This window comes from Diabrotica virgifera, chromosome 7 (genome assembly GCF_917563875.1).
Source record: "Diabrotica virgifera virgifera chromosome 7, PGI_DIABVI_V3a".
Lineage (NCBI taxonomy): Eukaryota > Metazoa > Arthropoda > Insecta > Coleoptera > Chrysomelidae > Diabrotica > Diabrotica virgifera.
The window spans coordinates 223,112,201-223,139,508 of record NC_065449.1 but is presented as its reverse complement, the minus strand read 5'-3'; the positions used below and the strand labels follow the sequence as shown (position 1 = coordinate 223,139,508).

At 33.0% G+C, this 27,308-nt stretch overlaps 1 protein-coding gene across 1 annotated transcript in view; it reads left to right on the top strand.

Annotated features, from left to right (window-relative positions):
* Positions 1–13,325: 13,325 nt before the first annotated feature.
* Positions 13,326–27,308, top strand: part of LOC114324256 (microfibril-associated glycoprotein 4-like) — a 42,991-nt gene continuing 29,008 nt past the window's right edge. The window contains exons 1-3 of the mRNA XM_028272053.2: positions 13,326–13,400; positions 19,919–20,054; positions 20,529–20,753. Of these exons, the coding sequence (XP_028127854.2) occupies positions 13,332–13,400; positions 19,919–20,054; positions 20,529–20,753 (430 nt within the window). The 5' untranslated portion in view covers positions 13,326–13,331. The remainder of the gene's footprint in view (positions 13,401–19,918; positions 20,055–20,528; positions 20,754–27,308) is intronic.

Sequence of the window (27,308 nt, the reverse complement as noted above, 5' to 3'; positions counted from 1 at the left end):
CAATGTAACACTCTTTCATTTGATTACACCCACTAACAAAAAATTCTGGGTTTCTCTTATCTGGCAGAATTGCGGGAACTACAATAATTTAATTTAGTGTTTCTAAAAAACGATAACTTTTGCGAAATTATTTGTCTGGTCGTTATCTACTTTAACAGAGCAGTCGACGGATATCCAGTGATTAAAAATATGATGGAACTAAAAAAAGAAAAAAAGTTAATTGTTAACGTTTTTGTCAGTAATTTTTAATTTTTATTAAAGAAAATAATATGGAAACATCTTTCTTCTTCATTTAATAAATAATTTGACAAATATGTTCTTCATCTTCTATTTTTTTAATATTTGGTTTTTATGAATAAACAGGAATATTTTCAGGAGCAATAATTTTAATATAGCCTTAAGTATTATTACCCCTTCAACTGTTAAAGTTGCACACTAGCCTATGCATCTCTTACCTAAACTGACGGAATAGTGAAATATTCTATCATAAATTCATGAACACACGCCCAAGTGCTGTGCTCTCCTTCTCACTAAAACTATTCAAACGGTTTTGTCCTCGTCAGTCTTCTACTTGAAGGAGCTCAATTGCCTCAATATTGGTGTACCTATATATTTGTTGCTCGTTGCATCCTGTGATATTCTTGATTGTTCTGGCCACAATTTTCATTCCAAAGCCCTTATGGTGGTTACTATTACTGTTTTCCATGTGCCAAGGAGCATCAACAATGTTTGATATTACTTGGTTCTGGAGTTTTTGGATCTTCCATGAGTCCACAAGGGTCTCAATATTTGCTATTAAAGTAACAACTTACTATAAATCGATAGGGCAGTGTTTTCATTCATAGACCTGGATCCTGCGTACCAAAAAAAGAGAGCCGGAAACCCGAGGGGGGGACGAGGGTAGTTATAAGGGGTCAAAGTCGCCGTTTTTATTAGTATTATTGTGACGCTTATGATCGAGATAGTGAAAATTTGTGAATAAGTAGGTCATGAGGTAACTAAGTATAATCTCCAGGGGTGGAACGCTGCGTGCCCGATAAAGGGGTGGGGGTAGGTGTAAATATAAAAAATATAAGGGGTTTTTGCGACGATCTACATTGAGATAGTGCACCAAAATTTGGGATTAAGTATACAATGACTTAGCTAAGTAAAATCCCCAGAGCCGGAAACCAGAGTTGGAGATGAGGGTAGTTTTAAGGGGTAAAAGTCGCAGTGTGTATTATTTTTTTTTTTTGTTACCTGGCTTAAAATTTGTCCCCCACGCAGCGTTCCGCCCATGGAGATTTTACTTAGTTATGTCACGATCTACTTATTCCCAAATTTTGGTGCACTATCTCGATCACGAACGGCAAAAAAAACCCATATATTTTTACACTCACCCCTGCCTATCACCCCTTTGTACCCCAAGCAGCGTTCCGCCCCTGGAGATTTTACTTAGTTACGTCATGACCTACTTACTCCCAAATTTTGGTGCAATATCTCCATCATGAGCGCCACAAAAAAATAATAAAAACCGCGAATTTTACCCCTTATAACTACCCTCATCCGCCACTCTGGTTTCCGCCTCTGGGGATATTACTTAGTTATGTCATGGGTTACTTATTCCCAAATTTTGGTGCATTATCTCAATCACGAACGTCGCAAAAAAACCCTTACATTTTTTTATATTCACCCCTACCCCCACCCCTTTGTCGGTCACGCAGCGTTGGGCCCCTAGAGATTTTACTTAGGTACGTCATGACCTACTTATTCCCAAATTTTGGTGCACTATCTCGATCATGAGCGTCATAAAAAAATAATAAAAACCGCGACTTTGAACCCTTATAATTACCCTCGGCCCCATCTCTGGTTTCCGGCCGTTGGTGAAAGTCATGTACACAACTAATTCAACACATCCATGTATAGTTTTTCCATATTACTTATTACCCACAAAATCCGCTCCCAGCTCTTAGACTCATAGGTACTAATAAAATTTCGTGTGTATTTATAACTTCTTCTTCTTCTTTAGGTGCAGTGTCCCTTTGCAGCTGTCGCGTCGGTCGTCAGCATGTTTAAAAGTTCCTCAAAACTTTTTCTATCGGCTGTTGTGCAAAATAATTTTTCAACACACATCATAATGTTCCACACCATTGCATTGTCTAATATTACACAATCATGAAAGTTTCTCTCGACCAATCCATCTCTCTCCTTACATTTTTCCTTGTATTATAAGGCGAAGCAGATGGTATTTTGGTCCTCTAATTATATGGCCGAAGTATTCTGTTTTTCTTTTCTTTTTTTCCTATTTATTCCTAATCCTATTTAGTTTCTCAAATTTTATTTTAAAATTAATTTTTGTTTTTTATTGCAAATTTTTTTGCAAATTTTGCCCCATGGTTTTGGCACCCCTAAAGGATGGCGCCCGTGTGCGTTGCACACTTTGCACATATGGTAGCGGGGGTCCTGCGCGTTTCATTAAACACTCATGCAAAAATCAGACTGGTACTACTAACCAACATGATTCCTGTGATTTGACATATTCTTCGTGTTCCACTTATGAAAATGCCCAGTTGGTGATAAACACCAGTCTAATTTTTGCATGAGAGTATAATGAAGTGGCAACAAATCAATTGGAAGTTCTGTCTGATAAAATACATGGAAGGTTTTCGTAGACTGACGATCTAAATTTTTAACCTGTTCCACAATTAAAACTTTCCCTTTTCCAGTGTTTCCATACATCAAAGTTTGTCCGACTAGACATCGTTAAGCTATTAACAAATTTTCAGCTTGCTATTAATTAACTTTTTTTGGTATACGGGATCCAGGTCTATAAATAGTCAATTCATTTTTTCATATTGCTCAATTGTATCTTCTTTTTCTTGGTGTGTTGTCTCTGTTTTAAAGCGTTATCTATCGCAATGTTAAAAAGCTGCTGCTGGAATACATCTCCTAGGCAGCTACATAAGCAAATCAATTATCAACCGATATCAGTCATGTCAAACTGCAGAAATTGTTAATACTCTTTGTGTATTTTTTTTTCGTTTCCAGATGTAAAGTAAATGTATTAAAGCGATAATTAAACGGAAGACATTTGACCAATGCGTTCTTTCTATTATGACATACGGAGCAGAACCTCTCACGCTCTCAAAAACAACAGCACTAAAAATGCGAGTGGCACAAAGGCGCATGGAAAGATCGATTCTCGGCGTGACGAAAAAAAAAAACAAAATAAGGAACCAAGATCTAAGGAAAAAAACAGGGATCACTGATGTCGTCGAACGTATAGCCAAGCTGAAATGGAATTGAGCATGTCACGTAGCGAGAACAAAGGACTCAAAATGAACCAGAAAACTAATCGACTGGCACCCAAAAGAAGACAAACGCAGCAGAGGACGACCATCAACACCAACACGGTGGATGGACGACATTAAACGAATATTCAGGAAATGGCCACAAGACGCACATAACGGTAAAGAGTGGCGAAAAATGAGAGCGATCTATGTCCAGCAGTGGACAGGAGGGGTTGCATGATGATCATGATAATAAATAATTAGTATCTACTCGGATAAAAGAAAAAAGGGATTTGTGTAACAAAATTAATAAATTTAAATTAGATTAGATAAATAGAAATTGAATGAGGACTTTTTATACGTAGGTATGTAAGTAATCTGAAATTATTAAAAATTATTGTAAAAATATGGGTTTACACCGACGTACATTATATAATTTATAAATATGTTAGTTTTCCCAAAAAATAAAGACAAAATGCATGACTATAACAGTAAATCCTTCTTCTTCTTGTGCCACTCCTATCGGAGATTGGAAATCATCAAGGCTACCCTGACTTTGTTTACAGCTGACCTATAATGTTCATTAGTTGTGCAGCCAAACCACTCTCTCAAATTCCGCAACCATGACATTCTTCTACGGCCTGGATTCCGTTTTCCTTCTATTAAACAGTAAATCCAATAAGATGTAAATTGGAGTTGGAGGGTTAGATAATAGAACAATTGATGAGTGTAAATATCTATGTTGGTATCGCGCTATCTAGCTACTGAAAACTTGAAACAGCAATAAGTAAAAGATCAAGTGAATGAAGCAAACTGAGCCGCGGGTTGCCTAAATGACACAGTATGGAGAAATAAAAATATCGGAAAAGAAATAAAAGGCAGAGTTTACAAAACAGTCATCAGACCAATAATGACATACGCGGCAGAAACACGACCTGACACAGAGAGGACAAAAATATTGCTCGAAACAGCGGAGATGAAAACTCTTCGAAAAATCGATGATAAGACACTATAAGACAGCTAGAATTACAGATATATGCAGTGCTGGTTTAACCTAACTTCGGGTCCTGGGCGCTGAAGGTTTAGGGGCCCCCTTCATTTATATTCGTTGTCAGTTTTTTAACAAGAAAACACATGCATTAACTATAAAGGTTTATTATAATATCCATAAAATAATTTTTTTAAACAAGCAAGGAGAATAGCAAACGTAAAAAATAATCCGAAAAATACATTTAAAAACATAAATAAAAAACAGAAAGTTCCACAAAACAACACATGACAATCAAAAAAACATATTCTAAAAAATACATAAAGACAAAAATTAGATCAGTTTTTTCTTGACTTGGCGTTCGCAAACTGCCATATTATAATATTATCACAATTCAGTTTCTTCAGCTCTTAATCCTCTATATACAATAGTGATAATGAGTCTAGGTTTTCTTGGCCCAAATTGGACCTTAAATATGTTTTTATTTTTTGTAAAGCCAAAAAAGACCGCTCGCCTGACGCATTAGAAATTGGTATCGTCAAATATATTTGCAGTAAAATTAAAATATTGGAAAAAGTTTGGATAAATCAAATTTTTCATACATTGTATGTTTATTCAAAGTTTGGCATAACGTTACAAAATGGATAATTTCATTATGCAAGGTCTCTTTGGTTTCATCAACATATTTTTTATATTTCTCGCATAAAATATTAATTGACGTCTTGATTTCTTCTTTATCTAGCGTAAAAAAACATCTAAAAGCTGATGTTACATCCTTGTAGCATTTAATTCCCTTTAAAATATCTTGAGTAATATTGTCGCATCATATAATATTAAAGACTTCAATTCTGAACCTCTCTTGCCCATTTAAAATCGTTTCACTTTCACCAGCTTCATCGAAAAATGTTTTTCTTTTCTTTGTTCTTTGAAGGTCAGCTGTATAGTAGATGTTTGAGATATCCTCGCCTTCGCAAAAGAAAGTTTTCGCTTCTTGTTCGTTCAATTTCGCTAAACTTATTTCTTACGTCTCCAACAAAGCTCAAAAGAGATGTCATTAATTATACTCCAATTGACACGTTCAAGTCCACAGTTTCTAATGTTTTGCTTGTTGCATTCAGTGGTTCCAAAATTCTTGCCCAACTCAGTGTCAATAGAGCTGTCTCAAAGGTATCCATTTTGTTGTGCAGTGCCTTGGCTTAATTTCTAACTGCTGAATTTTCATCTCTAATATTGCGTAACTGAAAAAAATATGTTTGATGGATACGTAGTTTTTAAGTAATGCATTTACAGCGTTAAATCGGGCGGACCATCTAGTTTCAATTAATCTTTTTACCCAACATTTTCTGCTTTCTTTCAGTAAATTCCACTTTTGAGGAGAAGCCGAAGAAAAAGGTGTAGATACTTTGAACAGTGCTGAAATAACCAGTTGCTTCCAAGCTGGATTCACATGCAAAATTCACTGCTAGATTCAGAGAATGATTGAGGTTGATGATAATGCTCGTATTCTTGCTTGAAGCCCTGCGTGTATTGGTGTGTGTTCTTCCGTGCCTGACAAAAAACCATTTAAAAAAATTGAACAAAATATTCTACAATTTTACTATTAGGTCGTTTTGAAACAGTAATAGATGTATTGTTTCGGTGTTGGCATTTTCGTGTAATGTAGTCTTTATCTATATAATATATTATAGTAAATTATATTTATTGTATTATGTAGGTATAATATCTCTCTGCCGCCGATCGCTGTTATAACAGAGTTTCTTTGTTTAGATATTTATTGGCCATTTACCGTTGGCGGTGTGTGGCCACTATATAATGCCAAATTGAAATTTTTGTAATCGCTTTACTTTTAAATATTTGAAATAGTATGTATCTATTGTTTCGGTATTGGCATTTTCGAGTATAATCTATTCTTTATCTATAAATTAGATTTATGTATATCTATTTCTGTCTTTAGTTTAATATTAAATTATAATCCTATTTTGAAAGAACTTATTTTAAAGCCAAAAAGTGAGATAAATTGTTATTTAAGCCCCACAATTCAAAATTAAATTATTAGTTTACTTGGAAGGTATTGCAGTTAGGGAATCAATTGTCTCAGAAACTAAAAAAACTCCGTTTATGTAATTATTTTTGATACAATTAGAGACATCTGATAACTTTCTGTAATTATTCGAAAAGGGCCCCGCCATAAACACTGACACGGGGCCCCTGTGGGACTAAGCTACGCCACTGCATGTGTATAGGCGTGAATAGATGTATTAAAAGAGCATAGGCGTTTGCAGTGCATTAGCCTATCTGCGTACTAGGAAAATATGTAGAATATTTAGCGACTTTATTTTTTTATAACTAAAAGGAACGGGCCCTTACGGGACCCTCCGGGCCCCGGGCCCCTGGGCGCCCGCCCCAAGCGCCCAATGGATAAACCGGCACTGGATGTATGACGGAGATACAAGGTGGATAACATTAATAACTGACCACATAAGCCGAGTGACAACAAATAGAGTAGTAAGGACTGCGAGAGAGAGTTCCCCAATAGGAAGACGATCAGTGGGAAGACCACGAAAACAATGGAACGACAACTTATTGAAGGCATATTGAAAAAACAAACAGAGTCATGTCTATACAAAAAGAAGAAGAGTGATACCACAAGGAATAAAAAAAAACGATCATGGGGAGATTTTTTAAGACCTTTATGGTTCAACCGGATCATGGATGAAATAATAAAAAAAAGTAAGAACTAAATAAGCATACCAAATGGGAGAAAACACCTTAAATTATTCTACTATGCAGACGACGCAATACTAATCTCTCAAAGTGAAGATGATTTACAACGTGTGCTCCACCAATTTAATACAACTGCCAGAAAATTTAACATGTCACTTTCCAAAAAAATAGACAAAATTGGAGCTGGAGGGCTAGATAATAGAACACTTTATGAGTTTAAATATCTAGGTATCACGCTATTCAGCTACGGAAAGCTTGAAACAGAAGTGGCAGATCAAGTGCACTCAACGAAAAAGGTACGTAATATCAATAAAAATGTTAATTCAGACAACAAACGCAATACTTAAAATTTGTCCAATTCTTGGTTTTATTGGAACAACAAAGCGATGTTCATCAATTCATTATTTTCGTTAGTTGAGCCAATGTATTACGTTTATTGAATGGATGAACATTCATTATGTATACCATAATATCACTTTATTAGTATTACGAACTTTGTTCACTGAGCCAACGAACACTATTTATTGATATTACGAACTCTGTTCACTGAGTCAACGAACATTATTGAAACAACAACGTCGTTAATTGACCGACGAAGACTATTCGTTGTGTCAATAACAGTGTTATTTCTCCCAACGTATTTCGTTTATTTCTACAATTATTTCCGTTTATTGTTACAATTAATTCCGTTCATTCCCACAATAAATACGGTTTTTCTTATAAGCAATTCTATCCATTCTTACAATCAGTTTCGTTCATTCCTACTATGAACGTATTTTATATTAATAATTACTGAATGCATTAGCCCAAGAAATGATATTAATTGATTAATAATAATTTTTTAAATCCCCCTTTTTTGTCCTTAACCTATTGGACTTTACACTGTGTGATTTCTCATATGATTTCACTTATATAGTGCACTTGAATAAGTGTTACACTCCCCCGCCCCTTATTAACTTATTTATTTTTAGCACATAAGCAAAACGCTCGGACAGGTCGATTTTTAAAATAATCAAAGTATATTATAACATCAATGTTCCGAACTTTGCACGATCTCTCTTCAGGTGACAGGCGTAACTTTGATTTTTTTAAATGCGAAAGTACGTCATGTGACAGCTCATTTAAAAGCGTTTGAAATAGTGATTCAAAAAATGTATAACACTTTAATCCTTTTTGAGAGCGCAGGTGCAAAAATTTCGATCGAATTCTCTTTAAACGCATTCATTTTTTTTGGAATCTTGAGAAAACTATGTATTTTTGAAAAATTTAAACGCAGAATAAAAGACTACATTATTACCGAGGGCAGAAAGTCCCTTAGAACAAACAAAAATTTCTTTTGAATGGTATAGTTGAAATTAAAAATCATACTAAATTTTCTCTTTTTGACCCCTGTGACCTATTAAAATAATCATTATAGAAGTTCCCAGGGACTTCAGACCCTCGATAATAATGTAATATTTTATTCTGCGTTTAAATTTTCAAAAATACTACCTAATAAGTTTTCTCACGATAAGAGACACACGAAAACTTCCTTCTACTACGGACTACACTTGGAAACGAAATGAAATTATTATTCGGCACTTCGGTAGAGGTAACAGCATTGTTGAACAAAGAATTCTTTCTTAAACAATGGTAACACAGAGAAGCTAGGGGTATCACGATAAGGAGAAGCCATTACATTTCAAATGGTCAAGCAAAACATTTATTGTCTCAACAACTACGATTATTGTCACAATGAACGCATTGATTGTGGGTATTAAACGCAGTAGTAGATTGATTAATGCATTCGTTGTCACAACAATCAATTTACGTCTATACAATAATCATATATTACTCTATATTAACAACATTTTTACATTGTTTTAATGAAATCTGTACGTTGTCACGATAAACCAAGGTAATTGCTTGCCATGTACGAAATCAAGAAAGTGAGTTGCTGCCACAATTAACATTATTTATTAAATATACGAAACTAAGTTATTGGCTGAATAAATTGAGTGTTATTGATTTATGTACTCTAGTTATTTTCACAATTATTATTCAATCATTGTGACAATAACCAAATACATTCGTCAATGTCTAAAAGTTCATTGAAACAACAAATTAAATTGTTGTTACAACGAAATACTATTCAATAATCACTGTTAATCAATATTACGAACTAAATTTTTTTGAGTGTGAATAAAGCAAACAGAGCCGCGATTTGCCTGAATGACACAATATGGAGAAATAAAAATATCGAAAAAGAAATAAAAGGCACAATTTATCAGAACAATAATGATATATGCGGCGGAAACACGACCTGACACAGACAGGACAAAAGATTGCTCGAAACAGCGGTGATGAAAACTCCTCGAAAAATCGATGGTAAGATATTATGGGACAGCTAGAAGTACAGATATACGACGGAGGTGCAAGGTGAATAACATTAATAAGTGGGTAAGGAATAGAAGAGTGGAACGAAATGACCACATAAACCGAATGTAGTAAGGACACCGAGAGACGGTTCCCCAATAGAAAAACGATCAGTGGGAAGAGACCACGAAAACGATGGAACGACAAGTAACTGGAGGCAAATTGCAAAAACAGACAGAGTCATATATTTACAATAAGAAGAAGAAGAAGAAGAAGAAGAAGAAAGAAGAAGAAGAAGACGAAGAATAAGAGAAGCTGACCATGAACCTGGGCGGTACACGACAATTGGACCGAAATCATTAGGCCGAAAGCAGTAGACCGAACTCATTAGACCGAAAAGCACTTTACCGAAACCTCATTAGACCGAACACCATTAGACCGAAATGGTACATAAATTAAAAAAAATTGCAGTAAATTATGCTAAGATTTTGTATATCTGTCTTTTTGTTTATTGTGTTTTTATGTATTATTTTATAGGCTGTGTGTGTACAGTACAGTACTGTACTGTACAGTCTGATATGAAATAATTTTCATTCGCTAAACAAATTAGTAAAGGTAAAAATAAATTAAGGGTAGAGTGACGTTAAACAATTTTAACTATTTCTAATAATAAGCATCCAAATGACATTTAGTTGTAATTACATTTGTCTTATCTCGTTTACTGCGACAAGTAAAAAGAAATTAAGGGTAAATTTTATTTGCTTATAATTTGAATTTCATGATTATAGCAACAACCATTATGGATAAAGGGCGAAGGGAGGTTGATGTTACCCTTACTTAGAGTACAATCTTTTTTGGGCACCCTGTATTATGAACCTAATGCTATTCGGTCTCCTGCTTTTCGGTATCCTACTGTTCGGTTTAGTGAGGTTTCGGTAAAGTGCTTTTCGGTCTAATGAGTTCGGTCTACTAAGTTTGGGCTTAAGTTTATATTAGAATAGTGTATTATCCCGTTAGTTTAGTTTACGAGACGCCATAGCAGTGGCGCACCCAGGGGGGGTTTTGGGGGTTAAAACCCCTCCCAGGGCATATAACAAAGATATATAAAGAATAGTAATAAACCACTAAAACCGCCTAAACCTCTAACTTTTTTAAAGTAAGACGGATTATGAAACCTTTTGCATTCGATTTGGGAGAACTTTAGGGAAATTCTTGAATACTTGGCATAAATAATTACAAATGAGAATTGCATTCTTGTAGGCGGAAAATCCATTTTCCAAAGTGCATCTCAAAGTGTTTACACAATAAAAATTCACAACTTGGAAAATAAGCATGAGAATGAGTTTAATTTTCATATTCGGAGGATATTGTGGTCGCTAAACAGGAATATAGGGTCGGCGAAGCCGTAAGAGGTACCTGGTGCCAGGAATCTACGCCATCTCTAGGAGTTTTATAGAAATTCGTTATTGGAAATAATTTATTATCTCGGAGTTTTAAGATCGCTGAACAAGAATATTGCAATGAAGATGTTGTACGAGATACCTGGTGCCCTGTATCTACGTGGTCTCTGGGAATTGTATGAAAATTTGTAATAAAATTTGTTGCAACATGTTATTCCGGGGTTTTTAAGGTAACTAAGAGTTTTAATCATATACTCGAGGTTCTGGCATCTTTATGTCTAAAAAAATTATTATTAATAGTGAAAAAAAAATCCAAATTATTTTTTTTCATAATTTTCGCTCTGAACTAAAATAACTTACTGTTATTGTTATTCACCGTTGAATTTTATAACGAATTTCTATAAAACTCCAGAAGACGAAGTAGAGTCCGGGCACCAGGTAACTCATACTCATACAGCATCTTCCATGCAATATTTATTGCAAAACTCCAGGAGATAATATAGATACCGGGCACCAGGTACCTCGTACAGCATCGTCTAAGCAATATTCGGGTTCAGCGACCTCAAATACCTCGGAATAAGTTTCAATGATGTTCATAATGTATTTCCATAAAACTCCAGGAGACGACGTGCCTATTGGGATACCGGGCACCAGGTACCTCTTACAGGTTCGCCGAACCCATATTCCTGTTTAGCAACCTCAAAACCCCCGAGTATAAAAATATAAATCATTTCCATGATTATTTCATTCATAGGAGATTCTGACCAATAGAAAGCTACAGAAATAAAAATTAAAATGATAATTTTTGATAATATCCCGTCGTCAAGTATATTACGTCAGATGCCCTTCGTTGCTATGAAAAAATACATTCAGTGACAGTAATGACAATTACTGCTTTAAAAGTTATAAAAGTGGTGACTTTCAATCGTCATTTTATAAAAACTGTGTGTTTAACTGTAGTAATTTGTACTTACATAAATAAATTACAATAAAATTTTGGTTTTGAACAGTTTTATTCATGAAATAATCGCAGCAAATTGCACTCGATCTCTAAAATTATTATCGAATTGTTTCCCTCATGCCACTTTGACATAATTTCACTCCTATTCGGGTCGTGAAATTAAAAGTGTCACTCGAAAAAAATTCGATAATTTTAGAGCTCTTGTGCAATTACTACCGATTATTTTGTGAGTTGTAAATTTTTATTTTTTGACACTTTAAGAAGCACTTTGGAAATAGTTATTTGTGAAACAGTTCGTGAAGTATGCTTTTTGCGAACGCACGCGATGTTTAGAGCACGAGCGACAACGGAGCGAGTGCTATACATCGCGTAAGTTCGCAAAAAGTACTTCACGCACTGCTATCTATAATAATAGTTTTCACTATACAATGTATTTATCTACTCTATGTCATATTATGTATAAGTTTTTAGTTTGTGAAAACTGTCATTATAAATAGCAGTGCGTGAAGTAACAATGTGTTTTAAATGGGATTTGCTTTTTCTCACTGGTTTTTGACACACTTTTATATAACAAAATACCCTTAACTTTCGCGTTGTCATGGTGATGACATAATGAGCAATAAATTACAACAAAAGTTTTGACAGTTTTGTGGTTTGACAGAAGTTAGGATTTTTAAATGTCAAAGTTCTGAAAATTTTAGAATAGAAATGAATTCTAGTGACGAAGAGTTACAGTTGTTTATTTGTTTATCGTAGATAAAATATTGTATGAAACTGTGCGTGAAATACTTTTTGCGAACTTACGCGATGTTACTCTAAACATCACGTGCATTCGCAAAAAGCATACTTCACGAACTGTTTCATAAATAACTATTCTGTTTACAACAATGCAATTTTTATTTGTACCTCATGCCGAGCATTTAAGAATTTTCTCAATGCTCTCTCGAATCGAACGCAAAAGGTTTCATAACGTAATGCTTTATATCCTCGCCTACAGGAAAATGTAACTTGTTTTTCACAAACAATACAAAAAAAATTCGGTTTCCAAGCCAACCCCTCCCAGAAGAAAATTCTCGGTGCGCCACTGCGCCATAGGGCAATTAATTTGAAATGGTAATAGTAATTAGGGTTATATTAGAATTGCTCATTTGTAGGTAATGACTCGAATACAAAAATTCAAATTCAATAATCACCCTAAAAACCAATATTTTAAAAATACTAGGAAGATACAGAATTTCTTCGGACTTTCAAAATTGTTGCTTCTGCAGACAAATTAATAATAAAATGGAGAAAATTTACTTTTTTATACAATGTTTTAATTAAAAATTACTGCCAAAATTCAACAATTAACAGTTTATTAGCTCCACCAATTTTTTAATCACTGGATATCCGTTGACTACTCTTTTAAAGGAGATAACGACCAGACAATAATAATGTATCAAAATTAATAATTTTTTAGAAACATAAAATTAAATTTCAGTTCAGGAATTTCTGTCTGATAAGAGAAACCCAGAATTTTTTGTTAGTGGGTGTTATCAAGTGAAAGAGTGTTAAATTGTGATTTGTGATATAGTTTTCCTGTCTATCAAATATTATAAATAGTTCATCAGTTTTATTTTATTACAAAAATCAAAATGATTTCCTTGCTGTTAGTTGCCTTGGTGGGTGTTGCGTTAAGCAAGAATGTAGTGTTGTTTTCAGGGGTAAGCTTGGATTTTATTTAGCTCTATTACCGCTTATACATATTTACCACCTTTTTAAATAGCCCTGTTAATATTTTCTGTATTCATTCATCTCGGACCCAATAATTTTCTATCAAACTCATTTGTTCAATGCATTTTATTGTTTTCATTGTTCTCTTTTCATTTTCCAATTGTATCCCATGAATCCGACTAGAATATTTTACCATACATTTTTTATTGGATGTTTGCTGGATATAGTATATGATTAGTACTTTTAATTTTGCTATTCCTTTTAACGCATTTCTTACTTTAATTTTTAATGTAACCTCCTACTGTTCTCTCAAGCAAAATTGGATTAATATTTTAAATATGTAGGTACTCTAAGGCAACATTTGAAATAATTTGTAGATAATGTGTGATACATAATCTACTTCATTTGAAAGCTTGCACCAAAAAGTTGTGCTACTACTCTACTCCAAAAATATATTAGGTAACCCTAACATTAGAAATTATACTGCGAATTGTTTACGGTCCTGTTGTATTCCTATCCAATCCCGAATTTTCTTGCCATGACATCTACTTCCTTTCAATTCCTTTATTTCCCTCTAATTCACCTTTGCTGATAAGCTGAAGGATTCTATACCAGTCTCCTCTAAAAACATGTTTTATGATATTTTTTATTTTAATAGTATTCTAGTTCATTTGCTCTATTTAATACAGCTTCGTTGGTTTACGTCACTGTTCTATGTAACCACATCTTTCATGTTCTATACTCTAGAATAGGCAATTCATTCATAGACTAGGTCTCTGTGCCATGTATCAACATTATCATCATTCCCTTTGCCTTATCTCTATGCGGGGTCGGCTTCCGTAAATGCATTTTTCCTGCTTCTCATCACACAATTCTATCTTGGGTCATATCAATATTAATCCCATTTACCAATATGTCCTACCTAATCGTCTCACCCCAGGTCTTCGTTGGTCTTCCCCTCCTACTCCTCCAAACCTTCAGCAATACTTCGTATTTAAATATTAACGTCTCGACGTTGAACATGACCAAACCATCTTTATATGCTCTCTCATTTTGGCATCAATTAATGCCACACCTAGATTTCCTCTAATATACTCGTTTTTAATTTTATCCTTTTTGATCACTTCCCTCATACATCTAAACAGTCTCATTTCAGCCACATGCTCGTTGTTCCTCTTTCTTTTTTACTACCCAACATTCAGTTCCGTACATCATAGCCGGTATTATGGTTGTTTTATTAAATTTTTCCTTCCTAAAAAAGGTCGGACTTGCAAAAAAAATTATTTTCGCAATAACTGTTGTAAAAATTAGTGTACAGCTTTGAAATTTTGTCAAATAAGGGTTCTTTGGTGCTTAATATGTGATAAAAATTTCAAAGCGATTCATTCAATTGTTTAAATTTTATTCAAATTGTTTATCCCAGAGAGCATTTTTTGCAATAACATAAGTCAGAAAAAAATGACCTTAGAACCATTCCACAGGTGTCAAATGAAAGAGCATGAGCTACTTTTTCAACATGGTTTAAAAAATTGAATAAAAATGAATTTATTAGTAATAAATAATTATGCAAAGGTATCGTCAATTTTTCTTTACAAAATTTTTGAATAACTTTTTCCAAAAAAATTAACTTTTTTACCCTATTTTAAGTGTACAACTACCAAGTAATGTTATCTATCTCATATTTGATAAAAAATTGTAATAAGTATGTATAATTTCTTATATAACAAAATAAAAAGTTTATAAGGATAGATTTACGATACTTCTGCATAATTGTTTATTACTAATTAATGCATTTTTTATTCACTTTTTTAAACCATGTTGAAAAAGTAGTTCATGCTCTTTCATTTGACACCTGTGGAATGGTTCTAAGGTCATTTTTTCTGACTTACGTTATTGCAAAAAATGCTCTATGGGATAAACAATTTTAATAAAATTTAAACAATTGAATGAATCGCTTTGAAATTTTTATCACATATTAAGCACCAAAGAACCCTTATTTGACAAAAATTTCAAAGCTGTGCACTAATTTTTACAACAGTTATTGCGAGAATATCAAACTCTGTAATACGTCATTTTAAAGCTTTTTCCATAATCTCGAAGATGTTTGTACTAAAAAAATCATAATTTTCACTGTTTTCTGTTGACTTGAAAAAAAGGGGAAAATGCCATTTTTTGACAGTTAATTAATTATAAATAAAAATGGTTGCCAGATCCTACGCAGGAAATAGTTATAATTTGTTCCTATACGTATTACCTGTCGAAAAAACGCTTCAGTACCCTGGCTGCTGAAGTGTCACGAACAAGGTATATTTTTGTCTTATTACCCTGGCCTATATAGTTTCGCTGTTATCTGGTCCAACAATAATGAGAACAAATACGTACTAAGCACCTAGCCTTGGTGCAATCCCACTTTCACATGAAATTTATCAGCCCCTCCCACACCTGTCCTAACACTAGTTGTTACTCCTTCATACATATCTCTCACAATCTTTACATATTCACCAGGGACTCCTTTGTTATTGAGTGCTCACCACAGAATCTCTCGAGGAACTCTACCATATGCCTTCTCAAGATCAATGAATACAATATGAGAGTTTGTTTCTTTATTCCTGTATTATTCTGCGCCATGTTTCAACAATGACCATCGACAGCCCCATCGAACAAGGTTGTAAGTCAGTTTTAGCGATTTTACAGGATAGGCAAAAAACGAAAACACGACTTTTTAAAAATTTGTAGGGAAATGATTAGACTCTTTTACACTAATGTGATATGATATTTACATCATAATAAGGGATTACTGTGAGATGTATGTTTTTTAATTTTAATACCTATTAAAAATCTTGAGTTTGATGGAGATACAACCTTGAGATTAAACATGAGTATTCGTAGAAAAAGGTTGTAAGTCGCCTAACAACCATTTTACACTCTCTGTGTTAATTATTTTTCCCGTTTAACTATTAAAAGGTTGTATGTTTTGAGTTATTTGCAATATCGCTAGGAGAAAATGAATTTTTATGGGATATTTAAACTAAATATCAACTAACATTAGGAAATTAATTAATTAACTTAATTGGAAATTATAAATTTTACAATAACAATAATATTCTATCACTATGAAAAAATCATGGTATAAAATATATCAAATTTTTCGCATTTTGATTGCATATCTGTAAATATTTAATTTTAGATCATTTTAGTTGATTACTTTAGTCTTTTACTATTAACATTGTATAACTAGACCACTGTGTAGATAAACAATGCTATTAATATCTATTTCAAAATTAACATGTGTGTCCTTAAATAGGTTCAAATTTAGAATTTCTGATTTAATTCAATTACGGATTTAGCCTTGCCTGATGCTTTGGCATATCGTATCATGGTTATCCATTGATCTGGAGCATATACGACTTAATGTTTTTTCCGTTTTTCTATAAGAGCATGCATTGAATCACCCTCGTTTTGTGAATGTGCTATTTCGAAAAATACATGCGTTATGTTAATATTACACTGTTTCGCTATATAGAAGTATTTGGCAAAAACTATTCTATATTTACTTTGTCCACCGCAACTATCAACATGGAAAAATTCCTTAAATCCTTTTTTTAATTTCATTTCGATAAATTGACTTATAAGATATACCATATGTTTAAATACTTTATAAATTAAACATACGTGCAACAAAGTTGTAACTCATCTAACAACCTTGTTAGTCGTCAAGTACAAAGAAAGTAAATATTTAACATAGGGAGTATCCAGTGTTACTGCCTTTTTCACGCTAAAATGGCACACGTAAGTTAAAATACAACTTTTTTCAATGGAGTATTAGCCAAACTATTGAGAATTAAACTATGTCGTATATTGACGTGTGCGCAAGTTTTTGCTGAATTGGCCTGTGTTGAAATCTGAAAATAGATGTAACTTGAGTTACAACCATGTTCGATGGGGGTGTCAAAATATAGATTTGTAATTGAGATATCTGTTGGTATGTGTTGGTTTTCTATACACTTGAGTCTCATATCCAGTATCCTTCTTTAAGACTAAAACTTCGAGGAAAGGCAGGGTGTTATTATATTCCTTTTCCATTGTAAATTTTATTGTCTCTTCTTGATCGTTTATAATATTCAGGAATGTATCCAACAATTCTGATCTATGAGGCCATATTGAAAACACATCATCTACATATCTCCACCATACAGTGGGTTTTAAATTTTGTTTAGAAATGATATTAGTTTCGAAATCCTCCATAAATATATTAGCCAATAATGGAGATAAAGAGGAGCCCATTGCTAGACCAAAATTTTGTTTATAAAATTCATTATTTAGTTGAAAATAGGTATTATTAGTACATAATGTCAATAACTCCATTATAGCTGATATATTTAGTTTTGTCCTAGTTGTCAATGTATCATCATTCTCTAATTTCGTTTTGATTATGTTTAAAGTTTTATCTAATGGCACATTTGTAAATAAACTGTTTATGTCAAAACTTACTAAAATATTATTTGGATTAAACTCAATAGTTGATAATTTGTTTACAAAATGTTTTGTATTTTTTATAAATGTGTCATCATTATTAGCAAATGGTTTTATAATGTTTAATAAAAATTTTGATAGTTCACTACAAGGAGAACTGATGGTACTACAAATGGGTCTAAGTGGTATGTTCGCTTTATGAATTTTCGGTACTCCATAAAAATGTGGTGACTTACTGTAATGAGGTGTAATTAATTTTCTTTGATAGTATGTTAGATCATTTTTAAATTTGAATAAAGTTCTATAGATTTTGTTTTCCAGTGTTTTCGTTGGATCCTTCGTTAATTTGGTATAAGGTCCATTTGTAATTAGATCTGTAATTTTGTCCTCGTATTGTATTTTATCCATTATTACAGTTGCATTTCCTTTATCCGCTGGTAGGATCGTTATGGAGTCATCATTTTTTAAAGTTTTTAAAGCTTTAATTTCCTCTTTACTGATGTTCTGTTCAATTTGATTTGTCTTTTCCAATTCAAGTTTACATAGTACCCTATACTGTTCTTTTTCATGAGTTGGTAAACACTGTGATATTTTTTCCACTGAACTAATTATGTCTAATTTTGGAATAGATGGATGAGTAACAGCATAGTTTAAACCCTTTGACAATACCAAATTCTCCGTTGCATTTAACTGTCTATTTGATAGATTGACAACTGTCGCTAATATGTCATTATTTCTATTTAGGTTATCAAAAGTATGTATACGATTTTGTTCTAAAAGAATATTAAATTTATTTAAATGTATATTTCTTTGTTTCTGATATGAATTTTGATAAATTATGTGTAAACTAAAAATAATTCGATCAAAATCAGAATTTGATATCATTCCGAAAAGCAAATCTTTAATACTTACGATGTCTTGTTCAATAAAAAATAAATTTGACCTGTGAAATTGTAACCTTTCCCGGATCATTGACAAACTGGCTCTATGTAGAATATTTTGGAGTCTTCTGCTTGAATATGCTGGCCGTAACCTCAAGCCCTTCGGTATTAAGTTGTTATCTCTACATCGTTTTAAGAATTTGATAGAATTTTGACAGTGTGCCAGTTTCTCGTAGAAGGTTTCCAATTTCCTAAAATTTTGACACACGCTAGGCCCATACCGGTTTCTTAATGTTGTTCTGAAGCTATTTTCTTGTGGCATTTTTAGATTATTAGTATTTACTTAGACCCATTTGTAGTACCATCAGTTCTCCTTGTAGTGAACTATCAAAATTTTTATTAAACATTATAAAACCATTTGCTAATAATGATGACACATTTATAAAAAATACAAAACATTTTGTAAACAAATTATCAACTATTGAGTTTAATCCAAATAATATTTTAGTAAGTTTTGACATAAACAGTTTATTTACAAATGTGCCATTAGATAAAACTTTAAACATAATCAAAACGAAATTAGAGAATGATGATACATTGACAACTAGGACAAAACTAAATATATCAGCTATAATGGAGTTATTGACATTATGTACTAATAATACCTATTTTCAACTAAATAATGAATTTTATAAACAAAATTTTGGTCTAGCAATGGGCTCCTCTTTATCTCCATTATTGGCTAATATATTTATGGAGGATTTCGAAACTAATATCATTTCTAAACAAAATTTAAAACCCACTGTATGGTGGAGATATGTAGATGATGTGTTTTCAATATGGCCTCATAGATCAGAATTGTTGGATACATTCCTGAATATTATAAACGATCAAGAAGAGACAATAAAATTTACAATGGAAAAGGAATATAATAACACCCTGCCTTTCCTCGATGTTTTAGTCAAAATATAGAATTTGATCATTCCTTGGCGTAATCGCAGGCTTAATCTATGATGGTTAGAGAATAATGATTTTATGTTTGGAAACGTGGATCTGCTTTAATTAAATATTTTTGATCTCTTAATTTCAATTTGTTTAATGCCCAGTTATCAGTAAATCATGATTTTTGTGAAAGAAACGTGTTTCATTTTTAGGCTGTCAAATCCGAAAATGATCCTGTAAACATGCAGTTAACAAAATTGCTTGATGTTAAGATCGAAAGCAAAAGTGATTATTGGAAGAATGATTTAAGCAGACTTCTTAAATCGCAAGCTGAGGAAAATAATATAGGTAAAGTTATATAAAAATATACTTTTTAAACATCTTTAACCCTGCGCTTGATACAAACGACAGAAATATGATTCAATTACTTTTATAATGTATAGATAAATTTAGTTTTATAAGTAAAACGGAAAAAACCACATCCAATTTGAATATATGTAGTTCGAAACCAATTATTATTATTTTTAATTAGTTACTTGATTTTCTCCTTTTAACTCTGTTTTTTTTATGTGACGGTTGAGTTTACTATACAGAGCATATAATATTGGTATTCCTGTAATTTTTTTCATTTTACCTGTCATGACGGTCGCCAAAAACAGAAGAAAAAATATATGCTTCTCAGCTACAATTAAAACCATTATTTTATCAATTTTTTAAATACTAAATATAATTTTTTTTTAATGTAAATAAACCTTTCCTTAAAGAACCTAATTTAACTAAACTTAATGTTACGGTAATATTTAAAGCTTTGTGGTATTTTAGGAAAAAACGAAGAAGAATATGTGCAAGTTCCTCTAAAACTATCTTTTGGAATTGAAAGAACAAATAATAAAAACTCTTTTGAGGAAGGAATGGAAAGTATTTTTAAAACTTGTGGGTCTTTAGTTGGAAGAAGTCAATTACCATTCTGCCGCTTTAACCCGCATAAGGGCCAAGAAGTTAACTTCAATTCATATCCAAGAAGTTGTAGAGAAATATTAGAAAGTGGTAAGTAAAATGTATGTACTTATACATAACTTTCGGGGCTACCCCAAAATCCCGACAGCAAAAATCCCGACAGCCAAAATTCCGACACGGCCAAATCCCGACAAATCGAAAATCAAAGATTTCATTTTCTCAAATTATTTGGTAGTTCATTGTAAGTTTTAATCCAATACAAAATACTGTGTTTTGGTCATGGTTTGGTAATTTCTTTTTTAACATAATTACATTTATTTCTGGTTTTTTGTTTATGGGGATCTGTTTTTTATTTTTTGTTACTAAACAAAAGTATTTACTAAGTACCATTTAATATGAACTAATTTTCTAAATAAAATTTCTAACATTGGTACCTACATGAATTAAATTATTTTTCATTTTTGCCAACATATAGTTCAATATAATATAATAAAATCCTCAATTCAAGTTTACTTTCATAATACAGATTGTTTCAACGACAATTTAACCCCCACCACTTCTTCTTCTTCAAATGCAAATCCACTAATGGATGTTGGCGATCACATTTTCCATTAACTCTCTGTTTCTTGCAATGTGGATCAGTGATTGTATGTCGTTAATCCCTGTCCATTGCCTTATGTTTCGGAGCCAGGACATTTTCTTGCGTCCTATTCCTCTCTTGCCTTCAATTTTACCCTGGGTTATAAGTTGAAGGAACTGGTATTTTTCGTTTCGCATGATGTGACCCAAATACGCCGTTTTTCTTTTCTTGATGTTTTCGAAAAGCTGACGTTCTTGGTTGATTCTTTTAAGGACATCCACATTTGTGACTTTCGCCGTCCATGGTATCTTTAGGATACGGCGATAAAGCCACATTTCGAAGGCCTCTAATCCGTTTATATCCCTCGTTTTGAGTGTCCAGCCCTCTATGCCATATAGCAGCACCGACCACACGTAGCATTTAGTAAACCTTAGTCTCAGTGTAAGGTCGAACTCTGAGCAGGTCAGTACCTTCCTGAATTTTACGAAAGCTTGTCGAGCTTGCTCAATGCGACATTTTACTTCCCTGTCCGATGTCCAGTCTTCAAAATGCCACGTTCCTGGGTATTTGAATTTGCTCACTCTCTCAATGGACTTAGTATTCAGTGTTATGGTGGAGTTTTCAAATGCATCCAAATTTCTGGAGATGATCATGAATTTGGTCTTTTTGGTATTAATCTCTAATCCCATTCGCTTACTGTATTCTCCGATTATAGTGACAAGTTGTTGAAGATCTGCTATGTTGTCGCAAATTAAGACAGCATCATCAGCATATCTTATGTTGTTGATCAATATTCCATTCACTTTGATTCCCATCTCTGCATCTTCCAAAGACTCTTGAAATATGGCTTCCGAATAAATGTTAAATAAAAGAGGGGAAAGCACACATCCCTGCCGATCACCCCTTCTTATATGTATGGATTTGGATATATAATTGTCTATTTTTAATTGTGCTGCCTGATACCAGTACAAGTTTTCAATGCATCTTATGTCTTTTTGGTCTATATCAAGCTTCTTGAGGATCTGCATTAACTTGTGATATTGGACACGATCAAACGCTTTCTCGTAGTCTAAAAAGCACAGGAATACGTCCCTCCTCTGATCGTAACAATTTTGGACCAAGACCTGTGTAGCTACTATTGCTTCTCTTGTTCCCAAACCTTGCCTAAACCCAAATTGAGAATCACTGATATCCCATTCACATTTTTTGTATAATCTTTGATGTAGTATTCTTAAGAATATTTTTAAAGTGTGACTCATCAGGCTAATGAGTCTGTGATCCTAACACCTTTTTGCATTGACTTTTTTGGGTAGGGGAATAAATGTAGAGAGCAACCACTGCTGAGGATAGCAACCAGTTTCATAAATAAAATTAAATATTTTATGTAGTGCTGAGATTCCCCTTTCATCTAGTAGTTTGAGTATTTCTGAAGGGATTTCATAAGGCCCAGGTGCCTTATTGTTTTTTGAATATAATATTGCCTTTTCTATTTCCTCTTTAGTGATTGAAGAGCCAGTCAGCTGGTCGTCTGTATAAACTTCACTCATGGGTCTTTCGTCATGAAAGAGCTCCTGGATATAGATTTCCCATATATGAATTTTCTCTTTTTCACCTAGCACTACCTGGTTATCCTGATTAACTATAATAGTTGGTCTTCGTTTTCTGTATATTCCAGCAATCTCCTTAAGCTTCTTATGTAAATTCCGATCGTCGTGCTGTCGTTGTAAATGTTCTAGATCAGGGGTGGGCAAAGTGGGCCCGCGGGCCGCATGCGGCCCTTTGAACATTTTTTTGTGGACCTCGGAAAAAAAGTGAATTATTTTCGTAAATAGATGGTTTTGCTTGTTTTCGATTCAGAGGGTTGCATAATCGCTGGACAGTTGTTTCCACCATTTCAGGCTTCCTCAACAGCGCTAGGTTGAGGAAGCCTGAAATGGTGGAAACAGCTGTCCAGCGATTATGCAACCCTCTGAATCGAAAACAAGCAAAACCATCTATTTACTTTTCTATCTTTACTCAGATTTGAGTACTAGAAAGTTCCTCTTCTGTCCTTTTACTAGACAAATAAAAACGGAAGGTGATTGCAAGGAGTCCTTTTTGTTTTCTATATTCGTCGTCTGCGGTCTTATAAATTGTAAAATTCGCAGATTAAGGACGTACCAGAAAGAATTTTCAACACGAAGAGTCTCAGATTTAAATAACTTTTTACCATTTTAATTTTATTGAGTGGTGAATTCTGCCTTTGAGACTCTTCAATTTGAATTATTTTCATTTAAAGAATGATTGTTCCACAAATTTTCAACCTATCGCGGTCAATTATTTGGGTTTCCGATACAGAGTTTTTAAACATTATTAAAAAATTTGTCATTGGAATAAAATGTTTTCTTAAAACAAAATAAAAAATTCGAAGATACTGCAAAAGCAAATTTTATAAGTACCCAAAAATTAATTAAATTGAACAAACCGTTCTCAGATGGCAAATTTATAAAAGATCGTTTGTTGAAGCAAGTGGAAGCAAGTTGAAGCAATTTGATGTCCAAAAGAAGATCACGAATTTTATCAGGAAGAACTATCGTTCTGAAGACTTGAAGTGATTAATAGTAATGTTCAAAAACAACTAAATCCATTTTAGAATGTAAATTGATGTGGTATTCAATTGCATTGGATGAAAGTGTTGATAGAACACAGCTCACTTACTAATATTTATTCTAGCAACTAATACCGATTTTAATATTATTTAATGAAGAACCATTATCAATGGAATCAATCCATGAAATCTCTAACAACTGAAAAGGATATTTTTGAAGTAGTCAGAAAATATTTGGAAAATTATAAATTACTCCTTAACCAACTAGTACGAGAAAACTTAAATATGTATTATGTACATTAACAATTTTCAGAACATGATTTAATATTTTTTACTGCGTCATCAGCAGGTATTGTGCACAAATATTGTGCAAGTAGACAACGTCATTTCAATTGTAACTAATATTGTTAATTTTTTTTTTCAATTTTATTCGTTCACCAGAATTAAATCATCGTGAATCCGTAGCATTTTTGGGAGAGTTAGAACCTAAACTACTGATGTAGTCTATCACAATCATATTCACAATCATATTTCTTTAATTTTCTAAATTTACTAAGTTTTGAATATCCATGTGATTTTGCGTTTACACTGGACATTTAAATATTTTAAGCATAACATTGCAGGGCAAAAATTGATACGCACACAATATGATAACAGATAAATTCTTTTAAAATGAAACTCAAACTATTCATTAATCATATCAGTGAAAAATAAATTAGTTCATTTTCAATCATTAAAAATAATGTAAGTACCAGAAAATAAGTTAAAAGTTTACACAGAAGAACTTGTAATTTGCCACGGTCCTCAAGGAATTTGAAAATCATTTCAAAGATTTTGAAGATAAATATATCATTTTACTTATCACTTGTCAGGAATCATTTTTCAGTTTAAATTGATTCTGTGCCAGTTGACAAAGTAGACACATATGTAAAAAAGAAGATATTTTAGCATTTTACACATCTTTATGTAGAACAGCATTTGCAAAATTTAATAATTATTATTGAAAGTTTGTAAATAATAAATAATATGTTTCATAAATATTTGTTTATTATTTAATTCTTTCAAAAGGAGCAAAAACAACGAAGGTCATCTAGGATTTTTTCAAGCCTATATGGTTGTTTATTTTTATGTATACAGTGTGTCGCATTTAAAATGAAGACACCCCTATATTTCAGCTATCAAAATAAATGCAGATTTGAAATTTTGCAGTCATACAGGTTGATGTTTCACAATTTTTAAGATAGTCAAAAAAATTTAAATTTTAAACGCGGCCTACTGCGAATCCACAAACAGGTTAAATTTTCGATATTTTGCTTAGCGTTAGAGATATCAGAAAAAGTTATTTGGAAAAGTTGCTCCAAATATTATTGTAAAGTTGGATTTATAGTTTGACGTAGCGTAGACGTAAACGCAACGGAGACGGAAGAAACGGACTGGAAACGTAAGAAAATAATATGCCAATTTATAATTCGACGTAGCGGAATTTTTGCGCATGAGTAGAAAGAATGACTTAATTCAACAACATAGTCTATGCTATAAATTATACGAACCGTAAACAAACTTTGTGTTTATTTATTTATACTATTATTTATTATAATATATAGGTATCCGTTTTAGTGTTACATGGATTAGGAAATACACGAAGGTATGCTCCTTAGTGCCGTGGTATTTCCAACTATTTTGTTTCATTTCCTAGTCTTTAAAATGTTTAATGTTTATTGGATTTACCTATCGTATATGTGTGGATCAAGGCCTATTTTACCACTAGGCCATTGAGGCACCTGCCTCGGGCCCGTATTATACTGTGGCCCGGAGAGAGAACCAAAAAAACATTTTTATTACAATAACAAAATACCTTTTCAAAATTCTTTCATTTTACGAACAGGAAATGGTAAATGATAACAATAAGGGTTATAATTAGGTAAACAATGTTTAATTGTTGAAATATAAATTTTATTTATATATATTTAATTAAAATTTAAATTTCTGGTGAAACTGTATTTCTATTAAATAATAATTAAATTTATTTAAAAATGTTATTATTATTATTAAATTATATTTAGAGGCCCAAAAATTGTATAGTGCCTCGGGCCTGATTTGAAATAAAATAGTCTCTGGTGTGGATAACCCAGAATTAGACTAATAAACAACTCATATATTTATCTGAAATATTGAAACTACACCATGATATATTTTTATTAAATTAATAACTTAATTGTAACAAATAATTAACAAAATTCGAATATGTTCATAAACACCTTAACCTTACAAAATGGATGAGGGCGTGTCCACTTTGGGCTTTGGGTGTGTGACAGAACAAAATTCTTGATTTTGATTGGCCAGACATAAGAAACGCACTGTAAAAGATGAAAGTTGGTGAACTCTTCCGTTACGTTACGTTTCTCTTACGTTCCGTCAAGCGCTTGCGTTCATTTATAAACAAGAGTACACAAAACTCGGTGTTGAACTTTTCCAGTGCGTCTACGTTACGTCTACGTCTACGCTACGTCAAACTATAAATCCAACTTAACCCCACATACCAATAGGTCTGGATCCCGCATAAGAAAAAAAGTTGATTAATAGCAAGCTGAAAATATGTTAATAGCTTAACGGTGTCTAGTCGGACAAACTTTGATATATGGGAACACTGGAACAGGGGAAGTTTTAATGGTGGAACATATGTCGGTCTTGACGGTCCAGTTAGCTGGGGCTCAGTCGATCGACAAGTTTAGTGGATTTGCGATTTGCGGTCGCTGGTTCGAGCCTCAGCTTGGTCATGAAATTTATAAAAGGCCAACGCCGTAGTATAAAACTCAATAGAGTCTACGGCTTGGTCTGGAATAAACTGGCGTCTGATCGGCCTATGGAGGAGCGGTACGGGAAGGGATAAGGGCTTCCGGCTTGGTGATACTCCTCCATAGATCCCTACCGAAGGGCGTTGACGCCTAAGAACGGTGTATACATACATACATATTAAAAATTTGGAACGTCAGACTACGAAAACGTCAGATGTATTTTGTCGGACTGAACTTCCAATTGATGTGTTGCTCTTTCATTAAACTCTCATGCAAAAATCAGACTGGTGTGGAACACGAAGAACATGTCAAATGACAGAAATTATGTTGGTTAGTAATAGCAGTCTGCAAGGAAAAAGTTTTCCTGTAGTTGGCTGTATACCATTAATACAAAAAACAGTAAAATCCTGTATAAAAGGTATACCTATTTAAAATTCCTCAAAAGGGCCGCATCAAAATCACATAACTAGTTTTCGACTGGTTTACCAGTCATCATCAGTGCTTATCTAAAATGAATATAACCTGATAAAATAATGCAAAGATATTGAAATTTTGACTATGGTTTAAAAAATTATAGGTTATACTCACGTGCAATGTACATGCTAACCACCAAGATATTATTTAACAAAAATATGTGGGTCTGGGCTTCATTTATTGGGCTTTGACCCACATATTTTTGTTAA